This window comes from Dipteris shenzhenensis, chromosome 11 (genome assembly GCF_047967505.1).
Source record: "Dipteris shenzhenensis isolate YYH24624 ecotype China chromosome 11, Dip_SZ_1.0, whole genome shotgun sequence".
Lineage (NCBI taxonomy): Eukaryota > Viridiplantae > Streptophyta > Polypodiopsida > Gleicheniales > Dipteridaceae > Dipteris > Dipteris shenzhenensis.
This window is the reverse complement of record NC_141606.1, coordinates 1384654-1410840: the sequence shown is the minus strand read 5'-3', so window position 1 is coordinate 1410840 and position 26187 is coordinate 1384654. Positions and strand designations below refer to the sequence as shown.

At 46.6% G+C, this 26187-nt stretch overlaps 2 protein-coding genes across 2 annotated transcripts in view; both read left to right on the top strand.

Moving 5' to 3' along the window:
- LOC147896462 (long chain acyl-CoA synthetase 4-like) overlaps positions 1 to 26187 on the top strand; it is a 130151-nt gene that overhangs the window by 59504 nt on the left and 44460 nt on the right. Inside the window, exon 10 of the mRNA XM_087382022.1 lies at positions 2498 to 2608. Within this exon, the coding sequence (XP_087238148.1) occupies positions 2498 to 2608 (111 nt within the window). The remainder of the gene's footprint in view (positions 1 to 2497; positions 2609 to 26187) is intronic.
- Positions 14610 to 17498, top strand: LOC147896463 (uncharacterized). The gene is made up of 2 exons (XM_087381865.1): positions 14610 to 15362; positions 16959 to 17498. Exons 1-2 carry the CDS (start codon positions 14610 to 14612, stop codon positions 17496 to 17498), a joined length of 1293 nt encoding a protein of 430 aa, XP_087237991.1.

Below are 26187 nucleotides of genomic sequence, written 5' to 3'. Positions count from 1 at the left end.
AAGCGACATAGAGTTGTCCTATCTTCCCACAGAGGACAACATCGTAGATATGTTTACAAAGGCACTTCCGCGTCCCAAGTTCGAAGTCTTCCGACAGGCTTTACACTTGGTTCCCTTTGTTACATGATCTGACATTCCTTGTACATTCATAGGGGCTATATCCTTTTGGATGAACATGTGCCACCATGACCAGAAACTACTAGGTATTCTGAGACGTTTCCAGAGTACTTCAGCCCATTCCATGGAGGGGGGTTTGTAGGCCATCTTTTGGTGGTTCTAGTGATGCCCTATAGGCCATGGTATGTGCCATGTAGGCATAAGTGTAGGCACTTATTGTGTTAGTGCCTTCTATGCCACATAGGACACTTAGTCCTATGTGACACCTAGGATACTTAGTCCTAGGCCTAGATACAAGTACTTTGTACTCGTGTTTAGGAACCTTATCTATCAATCTAAGTTGACGTGACTTCTTCTTCGACTCGTCCTGTACTGCACACACACTCTCTCTCTTCGTTTAGCATCCACAATTGCTTGGGTCGTTATAATGGTTGCATGCGATCCAGCAGAGCCATCCTTTGGTGTAGGTGCTAGGCCAAGAGATGACACTCAAAGGTCCCCCAAGCAATGAAGCATAGATCTTTAGCGGCGTAGCTGTGATAACCGGGTTTTTGAAATCATGCGTCTTGCTTCGATTTGGCTGGCATTGGGTGTGATAGAAACTGGCCGCGAAACTCTGCTAATGAAAAGCTTGATGAACAACGGCGCTCGTTTATGTTTTAGCATCAGCATGGAAACGATTTACGGGCTAGCTATTCTTACAAACACAATTCTAGCAAAGGCACGATTTTGCAGTGGCTCTTTGTATACAACCAGAAGCTCTGATCCCAATGTTACAACTGAGAGGGCTTTGCTATGCTTACGACCCAGCCACGGATTTCCCTTACAAGAGCTCGCCTGCTGCTGTCCTTTCCTTCACGTGAGATCCCTTTTTCTTGACCTTCTTTCCACTTAGAGCTCCTTTGAATCCTCCCACCTAGCCCAATGTTTGCCATGTGGATTCCTCATGTTGTGCCATGTGTCCACGGATTCCCCTTACAAGAGCTCGCTTGCTGCTGTCCTTTCCTTCACGTGAGATCCCTCTTTCTTGACCTCCTTTCCACTTAAGCTCCTCTTCTGGAATCCTCCCACCTAGCCCAATGTTTGCCATGTGGATTCCTCATGTTGTGCCATGTGTCCATACTGGACCCTTCAATAGAACCCTCTAAAGGGCATTCCCAAATGCACCTATAATTAATGCCTAGGCCTAGGAAAATCTCCTAGAACCTAGCCAGAATCCACATTAACAAACATTGTCACGCCCTCTGGCTTCCCACCTCACCATAACCATGTCATGATCCTTTCGTGATTATGGCTGACATAATGCCTGTGGATTGTACTTGCAACCCAAATGGCAGCTCTCTTTCCTTGTCTTTCCGCCCTTGTGACAGATTCCTTCTTTGCCCACGTGGCCTCTCTCAGATCCCCCTCTATTTTGTTGGTCACCTTCCCTAATTCCCTCATATGGAAGCTCATAGGTGGAGAGGTGACATCAAATCCCAACACTTCTAAGATCAATGACCATTGATCTTAGAATCAATAGTCCTTTGTTTGGCTCTTGGTTTAATTAACAAGCAAGATCTCCAAATTGCTTCATTGCTGCCTCTGCAAAGAGAGCACTTATCATAGAACCAAACACCATATTTTTTAAAAACTAACTCTGTCATAGTTGCCATGCAAGTACAATGGGTGAACCACATGCTCAAGTACACCCTCCTATCAACACTTGTATGATGGTTGCTTCACAAGCACTGCTCTTGGCTGCTCCATCTTGCTTTTAGGTTTGCCATCTTTGTATCTTAACACTAAGTGTTATTCTCCAAGCAATAAGGATGCTTTCTGAACTCCCTCCCTATGTTGAAGATGAGGGATGCCTTATATAAGCTGAAGTTGGTTAGGTGAGTCCCTGATTGGCAATCAATTGTCGAAATTGCCCAAGTTGATCAGTTGTTGTGTGGATAAAAATGCCAATGGTTGACCTTTGTTCAAATAGTCAATATCGATATTTTTGCCCGATTTTGACATCCCCATCTAGTCCTTCTATGAACTCATATGGTAGAGGATGTATGTAAGAATGTTTAATATCTTTTGTTGGTTGTCTATGTGAAACCATGAGTGGCCTTGTTGCTATGTTCTCTTTTGCTTGACTCTTGTGAGTTGACTTTATTTCACTAGTGCAAGGTGTCTTGATTTTTCTAATGAAGAGGTTTTAATGGCATATAGATATGTTGTAGATTGTTTTTAGATAGCTATTGGCTACTGCAATTTGGTTTTATTTCTTAGAGTAATTGTGAGAAGTCTTGCTCCAGTTCTTATTTTGGTTCGGAGGTTTAAAATTAATGTGAAAGTTCTTAGTTTAATGCTTTCTCTTTCCATTTGTTGTTGTTCATCTAAATTGCAGATGACTCCAGAAGACTCATACTTCTCTTTTCTACCATTGGCACATATCTTTGATCGCATTATTGAAGAGTACTTCATCTATCAAGGTGCTTCAATAGGATATTGGCGCGGGGTCAGTCTTATTTTACTTCTGTGCTTTTCATTCCTTCCACTTTTTCTTATACTTCTGTGCTTTTCATTCCTTCCACTTTTTCTTACATATTGTTAAACGAGGATGCACTTTGTGATGATATTGACGAGAAATACTAGTCTTTTTTCTCTAGTCTTTTTTCCCCCCTAAGAGAAGATAACTTCTATTAATGCTTGAGAAAAGGAATCATCTGTGTGGTGTTAATCTTGTAAGAAAACAAAGAAAGAACACTAGCTGTCAATCAGCCTATTTTGAGAGAACCTAGCTCACTGCCTAGGGAGTCTCTAAATAGGGGCTGCAACTAGGGTGGGGGACTATGCCTCACTCTGTGAATATGTAGAAGACACATGTAGGACAAGCCTTGCGGAAACACACGTTCCTCTTAGCGGATATCGAGATTCCATTTGACATTTTTCATGGCTCCCATATGGCATGCAAGGTATAGATGATATCCTACCAAATGGCAACGAGGGTGGCTGCTAGGGGAGTTACTAGCCTCCTATCACCAAATTGCAAGGGCGACTGAGATGTTCCAAGCAGTGATGCTGGATACCGTATCGCACACACTCTCCTTAGGTGAAGATAAAAACACTGTCGTGAAAGGGGAGTCACATCCTGTATCTCTATCCAAAAGACCCTCTCACTGTGAATCTTGTAGGCTACTGTAACCATGTTAATTGAGAAGGCATGACCACCCTTTGTTAACCAGGCTGACATGCCCCAAGTGAAGTATTTCCAAGGGATCATCAAGGGCACCTTGTCGTAGAGAACTTCCATACAAGTGCGAGGGATCCGAGGGCTCTGTGAAGACTTGTTACGAGAACTGGGATTATCCCATTATTTTTTTAATCTTTCAGCATTTTTTTTTTCAAGAAAATTACTTCATTAAGTATGAATGAAAACCGCGAGAGCAAGCTCAACTGCAGGAGTACATCATGCCATGCATGAGGAAAAAAACAACTCAAAATGAGCTAATAAAGAAACAAGGTGGAGGCTGAAAATGCCATCTCAACCCTGAAGGAAAACGTTTCAAGAGGTGCACATGAAAAGAATTATGAATTTTTCAATGTGGCGGTAATTCTAACCGATAGGCATTGTCATTGATACGCTCTAAAATTTGAAAGGGACCATAGGATTTAGGAGCGAACTTTACAACAGGATGTGTCTCAATACTCTTAAGTCGACGCTCCAAGTCGGCACTTTTCAATTCGTAACATCTTCGCCTTTTTCAAATATAACTCTTTTTCTCCTCTTGTTTGCTCGTTTAGTATATACAGCTTGAGCGTGCTCTATATTCTTACGAACAATAGTCAAAATTGTAGAGAAGTCCTTAGTGAATCGGTCGGCAGTCTCTACGTGATGCTTAAGACGGGTCAACAGACTATGAATAATATTGCCATAGACAACTCGAAATGGTGATTTACCTGTAATAGAGTGCTTAGTATTGTTGTAGGCAAACTTTAAAATGTGTAAATATTTGTTCCATTTGCCTGGCTAACCCGATACATTAGCACGCATCATGTCACAAATAGTATTTTGTGTGACTTCAGTTTGACCATTGGACTCCGGATGAAAAGCGATGGAGAAGTCTAACTTCATACCAAGATTATCAAACAGTGATGTCCAAAAGTTACTACTAAATTTACTATTTGGGTCTGACACGATTACTTTCGGAAGGCCGTGGTGAACAAAGATATGCTTGATGAACACATGAGCAGCTTGAACTGTTGTCAAAGTCTTTTGCACGGAATAAAATAAGCGTATTTTGCTAAATCTATCTATGATAGTTCAAATCATATGGAAACCTGAGCTAGTTGTAGGAAATCCAGTAATGAAATCCATAGAGATTTGTTCCCATGGACCGTTAGGAATCGGTAAAGGCACAAGCACACCTTGATATTTACCCTTGTAGCTCTTGACTTTCTAGCAAATAAGACATTATGCAAAAACCGATAACATCGACTTTAAGCTTAGCCAGAAAAAATCTTGAACTATGTAGTTTGATACATTGCAGTGATGCCTCTATGCTCCACGTAGGGTGGTTGATGCACCTCTTCTAGTACTAAACAACGAAATGATGCAGTGATGCACAAGCACTTTTCATAGAAAAGGTAGTCATCATGAATGGAATATGAGGCCATAGGGGTACCATTGGCTTGCTTACTTTTATGCCATATTTCTGAAAATTATCGATCATTGGCATAGGTATCCTTCATAGGCTCAAAAGGATCTCCCTCGATGATTGAGATATTATATAAGCTAGGTCGTCGGCTCAGTGCATCGGTAACTACATTGTCTTCGCCTGGTTGGTATTGAATCATCAGTTTAAAACGGTCAATAAAAATCTGCCCATTTTTTGTGTCTATCAGAGATCCACCGGTTGAGTAAGGAGATGTCTAAGGCGCATTTCTTCGGAGAAAAAGAAAGCAGGATTGACAGTTAATGCCTCACATGCTATTGAATCCCATGAGCCAGCAGATGCTTCACATGCACATGCTCTTCAAGATGATTGGGCATGGGCTGTCCATTGCTCATTTGATCCCTCCAAAGCTGATGCACTCTTTACTGCTAATGATGCTCAGTCCTGGTACTTTGATAGTGGTGCTTCAAAGCATGTCACATCTTGCAGACAGTTGTTTCACTCTTTAGCTGATGCACCTCGAGGGGGGACTGTCACATGTGCTAATAATGCTTCATATGCTGTAAAAGGAATTGGAGATGTGCAGCTCACATCTATTTCAAGTCATCCTGTCACTTTGACAAATCTTCTCTTTGTGCCTGGAATTGAAGTCAACTTGATCTCAATTTTAGCAATTGCTACTTCAGGTTTCAGAGTGATTTTTGATGGCTACAGATGCCTAGTATATGATCTTCGTGATGACAATGCCATAGTTCTCACTGGCACTTTGCAAAAGGGGCTTTATCACCTTGATCACCACTCAGCTGCACTTTCTATCGAAGCATTTGCAATTTCAGATTCACAGCTCGTTGAAACTCATCGTTGGCATGAGAGAATGGGTCGTCTCAATTATAGAGCTCTTGCAAAGCTACATTCACAGCAGATGGCAAATGATGTACCTCAAACTCACACAGTTTCCAAACATGTTTGTGAGGGTTGTCTTTTGGGTAAGATGCATCGGTTTCCTTTTCAAAAGAATTGTCCAAAACTCTCACAAAGGAAATTGCAGCTAGTGCACAGTGATGTCTGTGGCCCAATGAGGACAAATGCCATTGGAGGGTACAAGTATTTTATAAATATAGGCACTTGTAGTGTTAGTGCCTTTTAGGCCACATAGGATACTTAGTCCTATGTGACACCTAGGACACTTAGTCCTAGGTCTAGGTACGAGTACCTTGTACTCTCTATTTTTCATTATCCTAGTTGACGTGACGGCAGACTCTATCGACTCTTTGTACCTGCTCACTCTCTCTATTCATCGATCCTACATCAACACCATCTCTCTGATGAAATGGTAGTGTACCTCAATATCCTTTGTTCTAGCATGATATACGGGATTACTTGCCAAGTGGACACTACTCATGTTATCACAGTAAAGTTTGACTGGCTTATCCACATGCAATCCCAAATCCTGCAACGACTTCTGAAGCCAAGCAATCTCACATGCAGCCAATGCTGCACCTCTATACGCAGCTTCTGTACTAGACAATGCCACTGTGGATTGCTTTTTGCTACTCCAGCTAACCATAGCACTTCCAAGGCTGCTGACTGCATAGCGACTCGTGGATCTCCTGTCATATGCACATCCTGTCCAATCTGCATCTGTGTATCCAGCCAGCTCTATTTCCTTGCCATATGCATAAAAGAGCCCATATTCATATGTAGCCTTGACATACCGCATAATCCTCCTCACTGCATCCAAGTGAGGCTTCCGTGGCTTCTGCATAAATTGACTAATGAGTCCCACAGCATATGCCAAATCAGGCCTAGTGATAGTCAAATATATCAAGCTGCCAACCATCTGCTTGTACATGGTAATGTCCTCAATCTCAGCTCCAGAATCAGCCATAATCTTTAAGTTTTGCTCCAAAGGTGTATCCATAGATTTGCATTCCTTCATGCCAAACCTCTCCAACATATTCAAGGCATACTGCCTCTGCATAAGCCAAATGCCATCAGGTGTTCTCAACACCTCTATGCCAAGAAAAAACTTCAAATCTCCCAAATCCTTCATGTCAAACTCCATTTTCAGCATGCCCTTAATTCCAGCAATCCCATCATCATCACTGCCAGTCAGAATCAAATCATCAACATATATAACAATCACAACATAACCGGCATTGTCTTCTTCACAAACAATGAGTGATCAGCCCTGCCAACCATAAAACCAAGACTTTGCAAGTACTGACTGATCCTCTCATTCCAGGCTCGTGGAGCTTGCTTTAGCCCATACAAGGCTTTCTTCAATCTGCAAACATGTTGCGAAAAGACATATCCTTCTGGCTGTGACATGTATACCTCTTCCTGCAAATCACCATTGAGAAAGGCATTCTTAACATCCATTTGTTGTAATTTCCATCCTTTTGCAGCAGCTAAAGCAATTACCGTCCTCACAGTAGCCATCTTTGCAACTGGGCTAAAGGTTTCCTCATAATCCAAACCATACTTCTGTGCATAACCCTTTGCAACCAGCCTTGCCTTATACATTTCTATTGATCCATCAGACTTGCATTTCACTTTGTATACCCATTTATATCCAATGGGTGTCTTTCCTGCAGGAAGCTCAACCAAATCCCAAGTCTGATTCAAGGCAAGGGCATCCATTTCTTCATCCATGGCTATCCGCCATTGCTCATCATGCACAGCATTATTGAATCTAGATGGCTCTGTATGTCCCACAACTTTTGCCATGTATGCACAGTGTTTTGCCACAAACTCAGTGTATATCAACTTGTCAAGAGGGTATCTTACCCTTTGAGATCTTCTCACAGACTTTCCAGACATTGACTTTTCAGCTTCTCCTCTCTCATGAGGAGGCACATACCTGCTGCTTTTCACACCTGGTGTGGAAATAGAAGGAATGCCCAATTCACTATCCAAACTGTCGTTACCAGAAGAATCATAACCTGAATTAGATGGTCCAGGGGGCATATCAACCTCAATCTCAGGCACTGAAACAATCTCATTCACCTTGTTCTTCCCTTTATCTCTCCCCCTCACTGACATAGAGGTGTCAGTGGTGGAAGAACGCAACTTGCCTTACCAAGGACTCACAGTGGAATCACCACTGGCTGTAGGTCCTGACATAGAAGTAGTATGTGGCTGATTTTTATCATTTAACTAAGCATCAGAGGCTTGATTTGGAATAACTATATTAGGTTTGCCATACCAAGATCTCATCTTGTCAAGAATAACATCACAGTTGATCAAAGTCTTCCTAGTAGAGGGATTGTAACACTTATAGCCTTTCCGGTCTTGAGCATAGCCTATAAACACACATTTTTCAGCCTTCAGATCTAATTTTCTCCTCTTCTTATCCAGTATATGCACATATGCCAAGCTGCCAAACACTTTTAAATGACTAACATCAGGCTTCTGTCGATACAATTTCTCATATGGTGTGAGCATATGAATGCCAGCAGTAGGAGTGTGATTCAGCACATACACTACAGTTGCAAGTGCTTCTACCCAATAATAATCAGGTAAGTTCTTTTCATTCAACATGGCTCTACCGGACGAACCAATCACCCCATTCTTACGTTCAGCCAGTCCATTCTGCTGTGGTGTATATGGGCATGTAAGCTCCCGTCTAATCCCATGATAGGCCAAGAAGTCATCAAATTCATCTGACAGATATTCACCTCCATTATCTGATCTCAAGCATGTGATATATGACCCAAACTCATTTTCAACATGTTGCTTGAAATGCTTGAAGGCAGGCAAGACCTCATCCTTATGTTTCAAAAAATACAGCATGTATACCGGCTGAAATCATCAATAAATGTGACATAATATGATGAACCTCCCATCGAGGTAGTCTGAGCTGGATCCCAAACATCAGTGTGAATCAACTGCAAGGGTCTATTACTTTCCCGCATATGCCTAGTAAATGGCAACCTGGATTGCTTCCCATATTGGCATGCAGGACATACATGCTCCAAAGCATTATACTTAAACTTTGGTAGGCCAACAACAATGCCTTTATGCTGCATATTTTTCAGCTTCCGAATATTAATATGACCAATGCGTTTGTGCCAAATTTCCAAGTCTTGAACAACACTTGTACCATGGGTGAACATGGCAGCTTCAATTCCGGTATGCCTGCATCTAAAATGAACATTCTTCCTTGTCTTTTCCCTTTTGCAATAAGTTTACAGCCATTATCAAATTCTTCAATGAAACAGTCATGCTTATTAAACCGCATCTCAGCCATTTGCCCAATAGACAACAAATTCTTCGTGATAGAAGGCACATGCAACACATCAATCAATTTCTTAGTGTGGCCATCATGCATAGCCAAAGGTACAACACCCGTATGAGTAAAGTCATGCTGCGTATAATCACCGGTGTAAACAGATCCATGCAGTCCAGGAGTCATCTGTTCAAACCACTCACCATGTGGTGTCATATGGTTAGATGCTCCTGAATCTATGTACCACACATCCTCAAAGCCACCATCAGTAGGCTTATGATCTTGTACATACGTCATAGCAAACAACTGGTATGCGGGTGTGTCATGTGTATGACTTGAAGAAGTGAAATGACCTTGCTGATTTGCCCTTTCTCTCTGATTTGCTTGCTTCTTGAAGCAATCCCTGGCAATATGACCAATCTTCCCACAGTAATGGCATACCTTATCCTTATTGGGCTGATCCACATGGTGAGGTGGCTGCCAAGCCCCTCTACCTCGTGATCCAGATCTCCCCCTGCCTCGAAGAGATCCTCCTCCTCTATGAGGCTGATTTCAATTGCTCCAATTATGGGCTTGACCCTGTGATGTATATCTGACGTCACCTCTACCATGAGAGGCACTCTTGCCTCTACCACCTCTACGTCTCTGATTAGAGTAAAAAACAGCATCTCTATTTCTGGAGCTACTAGCACCAGTATTCAGCCCAAGCTTCACTTCTTCATGTATCAAAAGAGCAACCAGTTCATTGATATCCGGCATATCTGGCCTCATCGAAATGGAAGTGTCAAAAGACTTATATTCAGGACCAAGTCCATTCAAAGTGACTACAACCATGTCATCATCATCCACAGAAGCATCAATAGAAGCTAATTGATCAGCTATGGTTTTGATTTCGGTCACGTACTCCTGTATTGTTCTACCCCGCCTTGACATATTGTTGAACTTTTGCTTCAGCTGAATTTTCCTGGCACTTGTAGTTGTGCCATAATATCTTGTCAAGATATCCCATGCATTCTTGGGAGACTTGCAGTTTAGAATTTGCATAACTATGGCATCTGAAATAGATATTGAAAACCAGTGAAGCACCCTCCATGCTCTTTCCAACCAAGCTTTATGATTCTTAACTTGTTCTGCAGTAGCATTTCTTTCTGGAAAATTAGGCTCTTTCTCATCAACTGTAACCAAATCCCAATAGCCTTTTCCAATCAGAAAGTTCTCCATTCTAAATTTTCAAATGGGATAGTTATGGTAATCTAATTTCTCACCAACAATCTGGATGATATTATCAGACCCACTTGCATTTGCCATAATTACAAAAAAACAGATTCCTGCAACTTTTTACTGTTTTGGACTGTCAATATCTTTCACACCTTAGCTTGGATGCAAATACTGTCAAAAGCAAAAATGTAGCCAGTGCATGGCCCTACAAACTTCCAGTTCAGTGCAGATCCAAATTCCTTAAGGATTTTCTGATATCTGCTGCTGAAAACAGCCACCTGCACACTTTTGACTGCAGTCCAAGAACTTCGAGTTACCACTGCAAAACTGATCAACTGGAATCAAAATGGCACTTTGCTCCTTTCAGTGGCAAGGCAAAGCAACACACCAACCAATAATGGCAATCAAGGTGTTTAATAATGCCTCACAATATTCCAACAGTCAATCACTAGCAGCTCATAGCATGAGCAAACAACAATCAATATGTAGCCGGAATCAGGCATAAAAAGTACAACCGCTTGCTAGGCATCAAGATCCTCAAACCAACCACTGTATCACAGCAAGATCAAAGGTATCCAATCCATTGCAAATATTCAAATATCACTGCAAAATCATGCATCAACCATGATAGTCTTCAACAGACTTGAGCAGATGCAACTTCCACAGCTTCAATATGCCAGATTTCTTCACAGGAATTTTAAAACGGCAATTTGGGGACGTAAATGATCGAATTCGGCCAAAAAACAGTAGACCCAGATCCAAAGAACCTGAAATTACTCAAAGCGGCGAAATTGAGTAATGTAGAGTATTCGTTTGCAAAATTTCGACGTCATGACCAAAAGTCGCCTGTAGAAGGGAGGACAAGCCAGGAATTCCTCAACAGAGACTTGGCACGTCTCTCTTATCCTAAAAAACCTCAACACACCACTCTGTGAGTACTTGGGGCATATTGTGAGTAGACGTGGCATTCTGGTGGATCCCGCAAAGGTGAAATGCATCAAAGATTGACCACAGCCACAAAATCCCACCTAGTTGAGAGGATTTTTAGGTCTTTCTTCCTTCTACAGGCGCTTTATTCGCAAATTTGCCAAGAGGGCAGCTTCTCTTACTGACCTCTTGAAGAAGGATGCTTTTCAGTGGTCAAAGGAAGCACAACACAGCTTTGAAGACTTCATGCCTCCACTGTCTCATCCATCCTGATATCTTGCTGCCGCTGATGATGATCATGTTGAGATTGATATATAGTTGACCATGGACATGACTATGTTGTACTTAGGACTTAGTACTGCCATTCTGCATTTTTGCATTTTGCATTGGTATGGATGCTCGTTTAGTAGCTCCACTACCATAGCTTGTTGTATCAGGATTTTCACAGTCTCAATAGACCCATCGGTCTTCCAAAGACTTTAATAAACTTTCTTTCTTTCTTTCTCACTCATGCACCTGTCTTGGTATGCCCTGATTTTTTGCGTCCTTTCATTGTGGAGGAAGATGCCAGTGGCAAAGGATTGGGGGCTGTTCTGAGGTAGGAACACGGGGTAATAGCCTTTGAAAGCAGGAAGTTTGATGCCAAAGAACTCAATTACCATGTTTATTATCAGGAGATGTTGGCTATCTTGCATGCTTTCAAGAAATGGCACCACGATCTGTATGGGAGTTAAATTAAGGTGAAAACAGATAATAGGACACTCAGATTCTTTCTAACCTCGCCAAATTTGTCCTATAAGAAGAAGAGGTGGTTGGCTGCAGTCCAATCCTGTGATTTTGACATTGAGTATAGAAAAGGGAAGGAAAATGTGGTTGCAGATGCCTTGTCCAAGATGTGGGCTTGCAATTTGTCTGCTATCTCTACCATATATTAGGAGTGGATTCATGGCATTTAAGAAGAGTATATGCAGAATTCTAAGGCAGCTCCCATATTTTCAGATTTGCCCAAGCCTTCTAGTTCGGGTCATCTGGAACTTAAATTGCATAATGGGCTGTTGTGGTGCCAGGAGAGAAATTATTTAGTGCCAGACTCAAAATATAGACAGCTGGTTTTGCAAGAAATGCACTCCTTTCCCATGGTTGGACATACAGGTGTCACTAAAACACACGAAAGAATCAAGCGGAGCTTTACCTAGGAAGGCATGTGGAGGGATGTGGTTAAATACGTGGCTGAATGCTTGCCCCGCCAACAGAATAAACCCGCAGATCTTTTGCAGCCATTACCCAATCTAGAGGGCAAATGGACGTACATCGCAATGGATTTCATCACAGGATTGCCTTCTATAGAGAGGGGATGGGACAGCATCTTTGTCGTGGATAGGATGACAAAACAAGCCCATTTCATACCCACTAAGACCCAGTATTCAGCATCTGTCTTCAAGCATTATGGTTTCCCTCAGGAAATTGTCAGTGCTGGAGATGCAAAATTTATGGGTTGAGGGTTCAACGAGCTGCTGCTCCCCCTCTCCTTAGCCGTACGACTGTACGGCGCTCCCTCCCTCTCCCCTCTATGCTCTCCTCTCCCTCCCATAGCTCCTCTCAGCCTCACCGCCCTCTCCTCTCTACCTCGCTGCTGGCCTCTCCTCTCTACCTTGCTCCCTTGCTTCCCTCCTTGTCATACGGCCGTACGCCCCCCTCCCCGCCTGCCCTCTCTTCTCTGCCCTCATTCCCCTAGCCTCTCCACCCTAGCCTCTCCTCCCTAGCTCTCTCTCCCTCTCCGCCTACCCTCTCTTCCCCCTTCCCTAGCCTCTCCGCCCTACCCTCTCCTCCCTACTCCTCTCTCGACAGCCCCCCTCGCCCTCGACAGCCCCCTCACCATCGCCCTCGACAGCCCCTCGCCATCAGCCCGCCATCGCCCTCGACGCCACCTGCGCCATACCTCTCTCGCCCGCCATCGCCCTCGACGCCACCTCGCCCTCGACCTCTCTCGCCCGCCATCGACCTCGACGCCACCTGCGCCATCAACCCGCCGTCAGCCTGCTCGCCATCAACCCCGCCATCGACCTGCTCCACCAGTCCGCCCTCGCCCTGCTCCATCAACCCGCCACTCACCCTGCTCGCTATCAGCCTGCCATCGCCCTACCCGCCATCAGCCCGTGACCGACCTACCTCGCCACCTGCGCCACCATCTGCTCGACCTCTTCCACTCTAATCTGATCTGTAGGCCACAGCGAGCTGCAAGCTTTGGCTTGCCACTGGCCCTGCGTAGGCCTGCGCACCCTACAGCAATGAAAAACGCGCCCTGCCTCTGCAAGAACCTATCGTGCACCTAAACAGGCCCCCACCATGGCCCACAAACCCAAACAGTCTCCGAAGCCAATTGTGGGAGACCTCGCAAAGCGTATTTCCAGGAGTGGACTAGCAATTGATAGCCAGCCAGTCTTGAAAACATCAGGTGCCATGGGCACCAATGCAGTTCTTTCTACCGCAGCTATAAGCTCGACTCCGATCACTGCTTCCTCTACCAGTGTACCCACTACACCCGTTACCACCGCCCTCAGCCTGTCCCCCATAGGAGAGGGTCACAGTTCCTCACTCCCCACACAGCTCCCTTTTTTCTCCACCACTCTTATGTCCCCTCTACCTATCACTCAGCAGCCTTTCTTGACTCCCCTGTCCTATACAGCCAGCATATCCCCCATGCCCCCCCAGCCATACGCCATGTCCCAATTCGCATTTACCCGGATCCCACCTGAGACGCTTGATTACATCTTTATGGAGCTGCATCGGCTACAGGATCGTACCGTAGCACAGGACCAACTTATCCAGAGCATGAGCCAGGAGATCACTCACCTCCGTCAAGAGGTGGTCTCCCTCACCGCTACAATCACAGCGGTCCCGCGCACCACACCAGAGGTGGAGGAGCGGATCGCCACCATCCAGACCGCTATTGAGGAGACTACCAGATGGGTAGATGTTGCGAGACGGGCACCCAAAGCAGCAGTTTCAGCCACCATCGCCGAGCAGGAACAGAGGGCCAGTAAGGCTCTCAACATCCGAGTTCGAGGTATCCCCCGAGCAGATTCACTTACCCCTCTCGTGGACGTGACTGCTTTCGTGACCTCTACCTCGGCCTCGCCGAGCATGGGATCGAGTATGCATGGCACACGGGACGGGATCCCACACATCCACAGCCACTTATCATCCGATTCAGGGACAATCAGGCTCGACTTGCGGCACTCAGACAGCGCGCTACACTGCGGGACCACCCTACCATTTTCATGGATGAGGATCTCACACCTATGCAGGTAGAGGAGCGGCGCATCCTACTTCAGCAGCGAGATGCAGCTTGTCAGGAGGGGAAGTGGGCTGTCGTCCGAGATGGCCGCCTGCTAGTTGGCCCTTGCCGCCGAGCCCCACCAGGTACTCAAGACACGATAGCAGGCTCCCCCCCCAACTAGGGAGACATGGTCTATGAGATTCAGACTCAGCACACAGTACCCTTGGCATGCACCATATGGAACTGTAATGGTACCCTATGGTCTGACCCTGGGAATTTCTCAGAGTCATACACTGGACGTGACATAGTTTTCTATACAGAGACACACCAGAGCCCCGAGCGCCCTCTCCCCTCGGTCAGTGGCTATACTTGGGAGTCAGTATTCCGTGAGGAGACCAGAAATACTGGGGGGGTCCGAGGCTCAAGCGGAGTTGCAGTACTCTTCCGTTCAGCACTCATTAGTCTGATATCCGTGGTCAGACGGGATGTTCACGCCCGTTACCTATGGCTTCGCTTACGATGCCCTTCCACACGCGACCTTTTTATTGCAGTATGCTACTTCCTCCCTGAGACGTCACACTTCGCATGGGTGCTACGCGAGGATACGGGGGTATCCCCCTATTTAGATCTCCACCCAGACATTGTGGAGTTTTCCAGACGCGGAGAGGTCCTCCTAGTTGGGGATTTCAACGCACGGACAGGCACACATCAGACATCCCTCCTGGATTTCCACTCAGATCCGGTCCTATTACCTGAGATGGACATAGAGGACTCGGGCTTCCCCCGCTCCTCGGTCGACAGTCTAGCCCCCGTTACTGCATATGGGCAGGCTCTTTTGGATCTTGGACGTATACATGATCTGGTCATCTACAATGGACTAGATCGGTGGCCCGCCTCCTCTGGTTTCACATGTTTCCCACATGGCGGAGGAGCCAGTGTCGTCGACTACATTTTGGGATCTCCTGCTTTAGCCTCACAGATCACTTACTTCCGTACCGCACCCTTACCCCCAGGAGCCGACCACACTTACCTTTTCTTTCATCTCCTTACGCCTCGAGCCCCTTCTAGCCACACTCCGCACTACACCACTTATCATGATATACACTTTGATCGTAACCTCTCACCTGACTACTCAGCCCACCTAGCCTCTCTCCTCAGACACATAGACACCATACCCTCTCTAGATCACCGAGCCGCCCTCATCACCCACTCTCTCCACAATGCAGCCCGCCACATCTTTCCTTACACTACTCGGTCTACCCGCCCCCCATCCGTTGGCTCCACCCCTTGCAATAGCTGGTATGATGACGAATGTAAAGCCTTACGTCGCACACTCCGACTCACGACCCAGCGAAATGCTAGGGCTGACCCACACCTCACCCGGGAATATCGCCGCCTAGTCCGTCGCAAGAAGCTAGCCTTCCTGCGCCAGAATGAGGATACGCTACTAAACATCTTGTTTAGTAGCAACTCCAAGGATTTCTGGAGGAAATTTCTAGAACGCCGGTCCCCTACCCCCCTCACAAACACTTCCCTCTGGCACTCCTACACACCCATACTCTATGATATCCCTGATCAGCCCCCTCCTGACCTCTCCGCCACCCCCCGCCCCACATCTTGCACCCTTTTCACAACCGAGGGAGTCACCCACGCAGCGCACAAGCTTCACAACGTCCGAGCCAAGGATCATGAGGGCCTATGCACAGAGGGCCTATGCACAGAGTTTGTCGCCTATGGTATCAAAACTCTAGCCCCCATCCTGGCAACGTTGTTTAATGAAGCTGTTTGCCACGGATTCCCCAGAGCCTGGACCCTGAACACTATCACACCCATCCACAAAGCAGGAGATCCCATGGATCCAGGGAATTACAGGACCATCATGATTGGACATGTTATGTCCAAGATCTATGCATCAGTGTTAGATGGTGAGGTCAGCACGCGCGCAGAGATACGAGGCCTTAGGGCATCTGGACAGGCCGGTTTCAGGACGGATCACTCGACTTACGATCACATTTTTACACTTCGAGGGATCATTGAGGAGGCCAGACACAGGAGACAGAGGGTATACTGTTGCTTTGTGGATTTTCGCAAGGCATTCGACACTGTTCCTTGGGCCCTCCTTGTCAGACGCCTGCAGGAGTTAGGTTACGACTCGGAGGTTATATGGGCAATAGTATCTCTCTATGAGAGGGTGACAGGCCGGGTCAGGATTGGTACCAGCTGGATTATAGAGATCACGAGCACTATAGGGGTCAAACAAGGATGTCCCTTGTCATCGACTCTATTTGGCCTCTACATCAACGAGCTCGAGACCACCATCAGGACACTCAGAGGTGCAAGCTGCTCTCTTGCGGAGGCTGTCATCCAGATTCTCTTATATGCAGACGATGTAGTACTACTATTCTCCTCTGCTTCAGGTCTTCAGTGACACCTGGATGGACTTCAGATCTTCTGTGATACCCACGACTTGAGGGTCAACCTTGGGAAAACCAAGGTCATGATCTTCAACACCTCCCGACCCGCTATGCACCGACAGCAATTCCTCTTCGCCGGCGACCCTGTTGAGATAGTCGACTCTTATACATACCTGGGCGTAGTATTCTTGGGCCCGATCTTCACAATGCGCCCGTCCATGCAGGCCAGGATCAGCCGAGGCTATGCCACTCTTGCCAGATTGGAGCGACAGTGCTACCACTCTCACTTTCAGGACCCGCGGACCAAGTCTCTTCTTTTTGATTCCTTGGTCCGCCCAGCAGGTATGTACGGCAGCCCATGGTGGGGGGTCAACCTTTCAAACATAGAGTGGGCACGCGTCGAGCGCCTACAGATGCTGATGTTTGCTCGGATGATCCGCAGCAAACCATCGGTACCTCATGAGATCATCTTAGCAGAATTCGGCGCCTCACCAGTACAGCTTGATGCAGCCTTCCAGGCTATCACTTATCTACACAGGGTCAGGGACTTCAGCTCCTCTTTCGACAGTCGCTTCCGCCTACCCTGGCTAGCCCTATTCTCCTCTATGTCCTTATCCGCTGATGGGGACCAGCGATGTTGGTATAGACGCCTTTCCAGTTGATTCACCCGACTGGGCCTCGACATGGACCGGTTGCCTCCTTTTCAGTATAGCCTCGACGCTCCACCATCCCCTTTCTCCCCCACTGATCAGGAGGTCAACCGAGAGGACATGCTCCAGCTTCACACCTGGAGGACTTGGTTTCTTCATCCCGAGCTTCCTGTGAAGCTCGATTGCTATCGCCGACACTGCCTCCAGATCTCACAGGAGGGTTTCATCACGCCCTCGGACTATACACAGATTCATCTACCGCATGCGCTCTGAATTTCACCCGGCCAGTTTAGGGTTTCGTCACACTGATTACGGATCGAGAGTGGATGCGCAGAGGGTATCCCACGAGAGGACCGCATCTGCCCACTTTGCGACCTGCAAGAGATCGAGTCGGAGGAGCACTTTGCTTTCAGATGCCCTATCTATTATGCCATCCGAGGCTGGTACCACTGCCTATTCCGCGACGGATTTGGCCCCCTCACACGCATGTTGCAGCTCCCGGACCAGCGGTGCCTAGCCGCTTTCTTACATGAGATGACCCGCCACCGAGATGCATCCCTCCGGGCACGACAGCATGCGCAGCCCACACAGCGTGAGGACACTCAGCGACCCATCACTGATTTCTTCCAGTCACAGGATACCTCTCCTCAGTCTAGCCGACGACGCGGACGTGAGCGAGAGCCAGAGCCACGACAGCTACGCCAGCGGACAAACTCACACATCCGGGTCCATGACATCCCTTCTATGCTCTCAGCACGTCCTACCGGGGTCACCGTCGCTCTCGTTCTTCAACATAGGGCCTCCCGCTGCCCCTGACGACCGAGCTCGACGAGGTAGCGTGACGGCAGAGGCCAATCATCCATCGCAAGGTTTTTTCGACCTCCCATTGACGGGCCTTCTATGATTGGCCTCTGACGATCACCAGTACCACGTGTTAGGATCATTGTCTCTGACCCTAACATCTCGGATGACCACATTACACTTCAGCGTCCAAATGGCTCCTTCTTCAGGCAGAGAGTCGAGATTGCAAGGAGACAGGATTAGTGTAGGATTTGCAGGACCCTTTGGCACTTTGCTAGAGATTTCCTTAGGAAAAAGTAAAGACCAAAAAGATCCATGGGTGCACCTCATAGCTTCACTTGACTTGGACCTTCATCACGACCAATTCCTACCGCCTCACGCATTGCTAGACCTTCGGCTTCACGGCCAAGACCATCAGCCTCTCGCTCTGGTACTTCTATAGCGCGGACAGGACAGTCCAGCACGTCCTGCTTCGGTCGTCCACCATTGGGTGCCTGTCAGAGTTGGGGAGCCAGTACCTCAGGCTACCACGGATGTGTCCTCGTTCCATGTGCAGATGAGACTTCTCTTGCCCCTGTTCATGTACAGGAGCGCTCACCTAGGGAGAACCTTTCTCTAGAGACCCGTGCCTTACTTGAGAATAATGCCAAAGTCGTGGTTGAGGTCATGAAGATTCATGCAGCGACAACCCCCTTCTTCTCTTACACGTCTGGCTACACCTGACAGAGGTAAGGGGGTTATTGGTTCCACTTCTCCTTCTGCAGGGCTCCTTCGCACTCTTGCGCCAGAGGTACTTCGCAGGAATTCATTTTTAGTTCTGGCAAACTTGGCTGAGTTTGAGGCAGAGGAGGAGTTTGTACCCTCTACGCTCGGGGAGCACATCTTTCAAACATCCGTGGACAGAGTTTCACCCTCAGCAAGTGTGGGTGTGCTTTCCTCAGTTGACTTCCCTCCTCTTGATAAGAGGAACTTTTCGCAGGAGAGGGCTTTCTTCGCAACCAGGTCGGGTAGGATATTCCATCCAGCCTTCTCCTCTCGCACATGAGGATTGTCAGTTGGAACGTTCAGGGCCTCGAGGGTATACCTCACCGCCGCCGCAAGTTGCTGATCCGTAACCAACTTCATCTAGGTGTTATTGGGAGTCCCTTGGACATTCTGATGATTCAGGAACACAAATTGGATATCAGGGATTGTGCCAAGTTGGGCAAAGCTTTTTTCAGGCCATACTTTTTGGTCACCCCCGCCTTGGGCACTAGGGGAGGTACTTGCATTTCTGTTTCTTCTTCTATACTCCCCTTGGTGATTGGACACGGGATCATAGTCCCTTCCCGAGCTCAGTGGATTTTAGTTTTGATTGGTGGGCATAAGGTTGGTCTTTTAAACCTGTATGTACCCAATTCTAGAGGGGATCGTGTTCTTTTGTGGAAGGAACTGCTCTCTTGGTCACATATTGCAGATGCTTGGATTATAGGGGGCGATTTGAACATGGTTGAAATGCCCTCAGACAAAAGGGGTGGTAGAGAAGGTGGCATTCACTCCCTAGAGAGAGCAGCTAAGATGCCTTCCTTTTTCAGTACAGTGGCAGGGATGCTTGGCACGATGATGCTTTTCACACTCAGCCACATTCTCTCATGTTTTTTTGGTCGAACAGGAGATTGCAGATGTCTATACATGCACGGATTGATAGATTTTATGTGGATGATTGGGCTCTTGACAGAGGTGGTACTGTTTGCATTGCAGCTGGGGTGTCCACTTCGGATCATTTTCCAGTGGTTTTGATGGTCTCAGATCCCCATGTGAGACACTGCTCTGCTAGTGTTAGGATTCCAGATTCTTTTTATGCAGAGGAGGGCCTTACAAAGACAATGTTGAGGACTTGGGTATCTTATTTGCAGGATGGGCAGCTTTCTCCTTCAGACTTAGCTACAGCCCTCTGTGATATTAGTGACTTTTATCTTTCAGTTGCTTGTATCAGGAGGAGTGAGATCCTCAGGTGTGAGATAGGTATCCGCCAGCAGTTGGCTGCCCTCCAAAGGGAGGAGCAGAAGAGGCCTACAGATGCTTGGATTCAGGAGCGCCTTACTGCAGCAAGGGCTCAACAACAGTCACTCTTAGATTAGAGAGCAGAGTATGCCTTTCATGTTAGAGAGTCATTTTGGACTCAGACGGGAGGTAGGGTCAACAAGCAGTTCTTCTCTACTCTTGGCCCCAGACATAGTAGAGAGAGCGTCTCATAGCTTGTTGACTCATGCGGAGTTCTTCAGACACATTTAGATGCTGTCTTGCAGATTGCCACCGATTTCTATGCCTCCCTTCTTTCAGCAGATCCTGACACTCAGGCCATGGATGATGCTAGAGTGGTTATTTGGCGGCACTTACCGGGGTTGGTGACAGGGGATATGATTGTTTTACTTAATGCACCCTTCACCAACATAGTTCAGGATTGCTTTCTCTGCCCTTCACAAGGGCAATTGTCTTGGTTCAGATGGACTTAACCCCCTTACTTTTTATTACTTTTTGAGATCAGATTGGGGATCACATTATCTCAGCCCTGCAGGGTGTATGGGACTCAGGTGAGATGCCAGACTCACTTACGGAGGGCCTCATTCATTTGATTCCGAAAGGGTTGCATGAATTTAGTGTCTCAGTGGAGACCAATTACCTTGCTGGGTACCTTGGATAAAATCCTAGCGAAAGCTATCAGCCTTCGTCTGCAGCCCTTTCTACCAGATCTAATTCATGATACACAGGTTTTGTGCATGGCAGGAGCATCTTTGATAACATCTTTGGCTTCGGATTGGGCCATGCATAGTGGCCACAGGCTGGCCATTCTACTCTTGGACTTTGAGAAAGCTTATGACAGGGTAGATTGGGGCTTTCTGGAGGGCACACTTACTCGTTTTGGCTTCTCAGCACATGGATCAGAGGGGTGTCAACCCTCTACAGATCAGCCCACAGCCAGGTTCTTATTGGTGGAGTCAGGGGGGACAGGTTTCAGATTACTAGATCAGTCCATCAGGGATGTCCCTTAGCCCCCTTTTTATTCCTTTTTGTGGCTGAGGCTATGAGCTATTACATTAAAGCTCAAGCTGGGATTGTAGGGCTGAGCCTTCCTCTGAGGCAGCATGAGGATGAGCTCTTAGACAGTGAGTTGGTAGATGATACGGCTGTTTTTTGGATGCCACTCCACAGACATTGAATTCATTCAGGATGCATTGGATTTGTTTTGCATTGCGGCAGGTGCACACATAAATTGGAACAAATCCAATGGTTTTTGGATCAGTGATGAGGACACTCGAGTCTGGGGGATTGACTTAGGGTTCACTTGGATTCAGAGGGGAGTCTCCATCAGGTATTTGGGATGCCAGGTTGGGGTGGGCATCTCTCTGGCACAGCAGTTCGCTCCCGTGTTGGAGAGTATCAGGAGGAAACTCATCTTTTGGAGTTCAGTAAGGATTGACCTTGCATCCAGAGTTGTGGTTGTGAACCAAGTTTTATTGGCCACTCCCTGGTTTGTTTGCTCATGTTGGTGCAGGTCTAGAGGTTGTATCGCTTAGCTCATGAGACCAGTCAGGAACTTCCTATTGAGTGGTTTAGATGGCACCTCAGATGTTGTAGCCAAGGTGGCTTGGGAGGCCCTCATTCTCCCCATAGGAGAAGGAGGTCTTAATATTATTGATCCAAACTTGTAGTGTATGGCCTTACTCTGCAAGTTTGTAGTACGTGGATTGATGCCTAGATAGGAGCCCTGGCAGGATTTTTTCTCACGCAGCATTCAGTCTTGTGCCCCTTCTCATGGGGGAGATTGGTTGGACAGCAGCATATGGATCTTTACTTCAGCCCATCTCAAATCTCCCCCTTCATCTCTCATGGCTACTATTTTGAAAGCCTAGGGCTGCTTCAAAAACACACTATGCAGAGTTCCACCCAACTCTCGTGACGAAATTCACAGGCAGCCAGTCATGTGGAATGACTCGATTTTAAATGATCATGGCAGGCCACTTGAAGTATCACATTATATGCGGTGGTCTAGATGGGAGAGGGGACCTACCTCTACTGTAGGCGCTTGGCAGGCCTTTATGAGTCTTCCAGAGGATCAGAGACTTTTAGCAGCTGGCCACCTCAGAGGGAGTGCACTCAGGATATAGCAGATACAGGCAGCCATTCCGCTAGAGTGGATTGACACAGATGACATGCCGCTTACAGAGTCCACTTGGCGGGGAGCGTTTTCAGGGACAGGCATTCCGTTACAGATCATTGCATTGCAGGATACCATGTCATTGATGTTCAATTGGGAGGCAGACTTATCAGATCATATGATGATATTCTTTTGGAGGCTGCATTTCAGCCTATTAAGATTGCAGGATTCATGGAGAGGGGCAGGGACTCATAGTGGTATCTTGACCCTGATCCTATTCTCCTTGCGCTGGGGTCTTGGAGACTCTGGCTGTATGGTGGTTCCCCTATTAGGTTCTTGCAGTGGGGGACCCAGGGGAGTGGGAATGGATGGATGAGGGGCACCGAGAGAAGAGCTTCCCCTTCTTTTGCTACACAATTAGAAATGCCCAGGGATTTCAGCTTAGCAGTAGAGGTTGGAGGCCCTCCAGAGCGCCACATTGGGATAGTTTTCAGATTTCCGCAGTTGTGCGGAAGAACTTTTGGCATAGGCTCTGGAAATCCCTCAGGAAATAGAAAGATCACTCTTTTCTTTTGGCTTTCTATTCATGGAGGGATTGCAGTGAACCTGTGGGGATCCAGGTTTGGGGCTAATCCTACTTGTCCTCGTCACATGGCAGTTGAGTCAATACATCATTGCCTTTGGGAGTACAGATAGGCGAGGATGATCTGGAAAGGTGTTGCTAGGATTTTCAGCATCTTTCATACAACACCTTTCTATATGACCTGGGGTTCAGTGGCTTGGTTATCTCTTACTGGCCCACATGTGTTTTTCGAGGGACATGATCCAGATCCAGCCATTGTACAGCGACACTCAGTTGAGTCTTGTTTCCTCCAGGATGTTCCCTTCACTCCTTTCAGAGCTACTCATGCCTCAGTAGACATGTCTTGGGAGATTTTGGCTAGCATTGCGGCTTGGCGTATTTGGAGAGCCAGGTGTACAGAGGCGATGGAGGGTATCCAGGTTCACCCTTTCCAGACTATGGCCAATATTTGGACCGACACAGTACACACTCTGATGGCCATTTGGGCGAGCATGTAGGGATCCTCCAGAGCAGCCACTGCCAGGACAATTACTTTTTTCAGAGTTTGGAGAGGATCTCCTTTCTTATCTGAGTCTCCTTCAGGGTTGAGATGGCATTTTTAGCCTCCGCCTTGGTTCTTTATTAGCTCATTTTGAGCTGTTTTTTCCTCATGCATTGCATGATGTACTCCCGCATTTGAGCTTGCTGTCGCGGTTTTCATTTATACTTAATAAAGCAATTTTCTTGCAAAATAAAAAATAAAAAATTTATGAGTCACTCTTGGCAGGAGTTATTTACAGCAGTAGGTATGTTACTCACACCACTGCTTACCATCCTGAGACTGATGGACAGTCAGAAAGGGTGAACAAATGGGTGGAGGAATATTTGAGGCACTTTTGTCATGATACTCAGAAGTCTTGGGATAAATGGTTGGCACTTGTTGAATTTTGCTACAACAATACCAAGCATCTCTCCATTGGCATGAGCTCGTTTAAGGCAATGTACGGATGCAAGGTAGGAATGCCTTCTTCAATTGCTAACATGGCTGTGAAAAATCAGCAACAAGCACGGAATGATTGGGAGAGGATGGATGCCCTTCTGCAAAAGGTTGGCTGCTAAAGAGAGAGGAGACGTCTAGAGAGAGAAAGAGAGGCATCTAGAGAGAGAACGTCTTCTAGAGAGAGAGAGCATCATCTAGAGAGAGAACACGTCTTCTAGAGAGAGAAAATGTCTTCTAGAGAGAGAAAACGTCTTCTAGAGAGACGAACGTCTAGAGAGAAAAATCTTCTAGAGAGAAGGCATCTAGAGAGAAATCATCTAGAGAGAGAAAATAAAACTTGAAAATAAAGAAGCAGTTGGTCAGAATCGAATATTCCGTTTGATCAAGATTTATGTGCGCACACAAGTCTGCAGCAATAGGGTCAAGATACGGCATGAAAAATCGGCAAGAGGATGGCTAGAAATAGTGCAATGAACAACATCAAGAGAGGCGAGAGGAATAGGTGATGTGCAACAACAGGAGGAGCGGGTGACATAGGCGATGGATGGGTAGCAGGAGTAGGCTGAGAGATAGGCATGGACAACATGAGCGAAGTAAGAGAGGTAGGGATGGATGGGCAGCAGGAGAAGGCTGAGAGATAGGCGATGGACAGCAGCAGAGGCTGAAGTGCAAAGCTAGGGTGGAGTAGGAGCTCAAGCTCTGAATGAATCTCTAAAGAAGGCTGGCCCTTAATTTATAGAAGAGCCAGGGGAGAAAAAGCAAACTCAAAAGCTAGGGTTAGGAATAGAAAAAGCTTTTACAAGAATAGGGAAAGCTTGGAAGAAAAAACAAAAGCATAAAAGCTAGACTCAAAATAGAATAACTTTTCATTATTTAACTTTTTATTGGATACCACTCTACCAAATCTAGGAGTCTAGGCCTCAACTAACCCTAGATTCTTGGGGTCTAGCTCTAGACAACTCAAAATTCTACCAAGTTGGAACTATCTTTTAGCTCTCGAAAAGCCTTAGAAACTAGATACTCATGGACTGGTTTTTCAGATCACTTCCAACTCAAAAGACTATGTGATCTAGATCTGACTAAGCATCATAGCCTAACACACCAAGGCTCACCCCCAAGCCATTGAAGGCGTTAGGAGACGAACAATCGGGTATGGAGAACCCTTGTGGATGTGCGAAGCGTCATCAATCTCGTATGGCATGCTGGTAATTTAATACCAGTGGAGGTGATCCAGTAAGATAATCATTCAACTTGTAACTTCACTGGTGGAAGTCCACCCCATGCACTAGCTTCCGACATCCTGTCACACTGGATGTGACTATGATGGATACTGAAGATCCATGGCCTTGCTCAAGACGGCAAAGAGAGAGACCGTGCTGAAGACGGTAACAAAAGACCATACTGAAGACGGTAAACATAGGCCATATTGGAGATGGCAAACCATACTGAAGCTGGTAGAATACAGACCATACTGGAGACGGTAGATCACACTGAAGGTGATTGGTCGCGCTGAAGGCGATAAGAGCTCTAATGTCCGGAAAGGGTCACACGGAAGGTGACAAGTGCTATACTGGAGATGGCAAGCATGAACCATGTTAAGAGAGTACTCTGAGCTGCCAATGAAGATGTGCACATGGTAGCAGAGGATGCCTGGCCAGGATCTGTCCAATCTTTGTGTGTGTCTTCAAAGCCTTCATGCATAACATCAAACACTAAATGAGCCTCGTAAGAGGCATTAACAGGGTGATCCTGACCCATAGACTGCTTACGAGGCATTAACAGGGTGATCCTGACCCATAGACTGCTTTTGTTTCTTATTCTGAGCCAATATTTCTTTATCGAAAGTCTTGTCATATTCATAAGAAGCCCATCCTATCTGAACAAGAAGAGACTCCAAGTCTCTACTTCCTGCAGTAAAATCTGATAACCAAAGGGAGCCTTATGGACAAGCAGTAGAGGCTGTGAACACAGCAAACATAGAAGTATATGACAAGTGGAATACAAAGAAAGGGAAGAAACTTAGAAAAGAGGTGTGTATTTGCAGATAATTTGGAATCGAAGTTAGAGAGGAAAAGACTCTGTATAAGCAGGGATTCAAAGGCTGAAAGGTGCACACCCAGCAGTCCTAGACCCTCATGCAGCAAGTGACAGCAGACAGCAACAGATACAAGAGGAAAGAGGCCGAGGAGAGAGCAGAAAA

Bases quoted from the DNA above. Each gene is read 5' to 3' on its own strand.
- LOC147896463 (XM_087381865.1), top strand. From the start codon at position 14,610: ATGGTCTATGAGATTCAGACTCAGCACACAGTACCCTTGGCATGCACC. The intron at 15,363-16,958 runs GTCGACTACATT...ATGCACCGACAG, and splicing joins ATGGCGGAGGAGCCAGTGTC to CAATTCCTCTTCGCCGGCGA.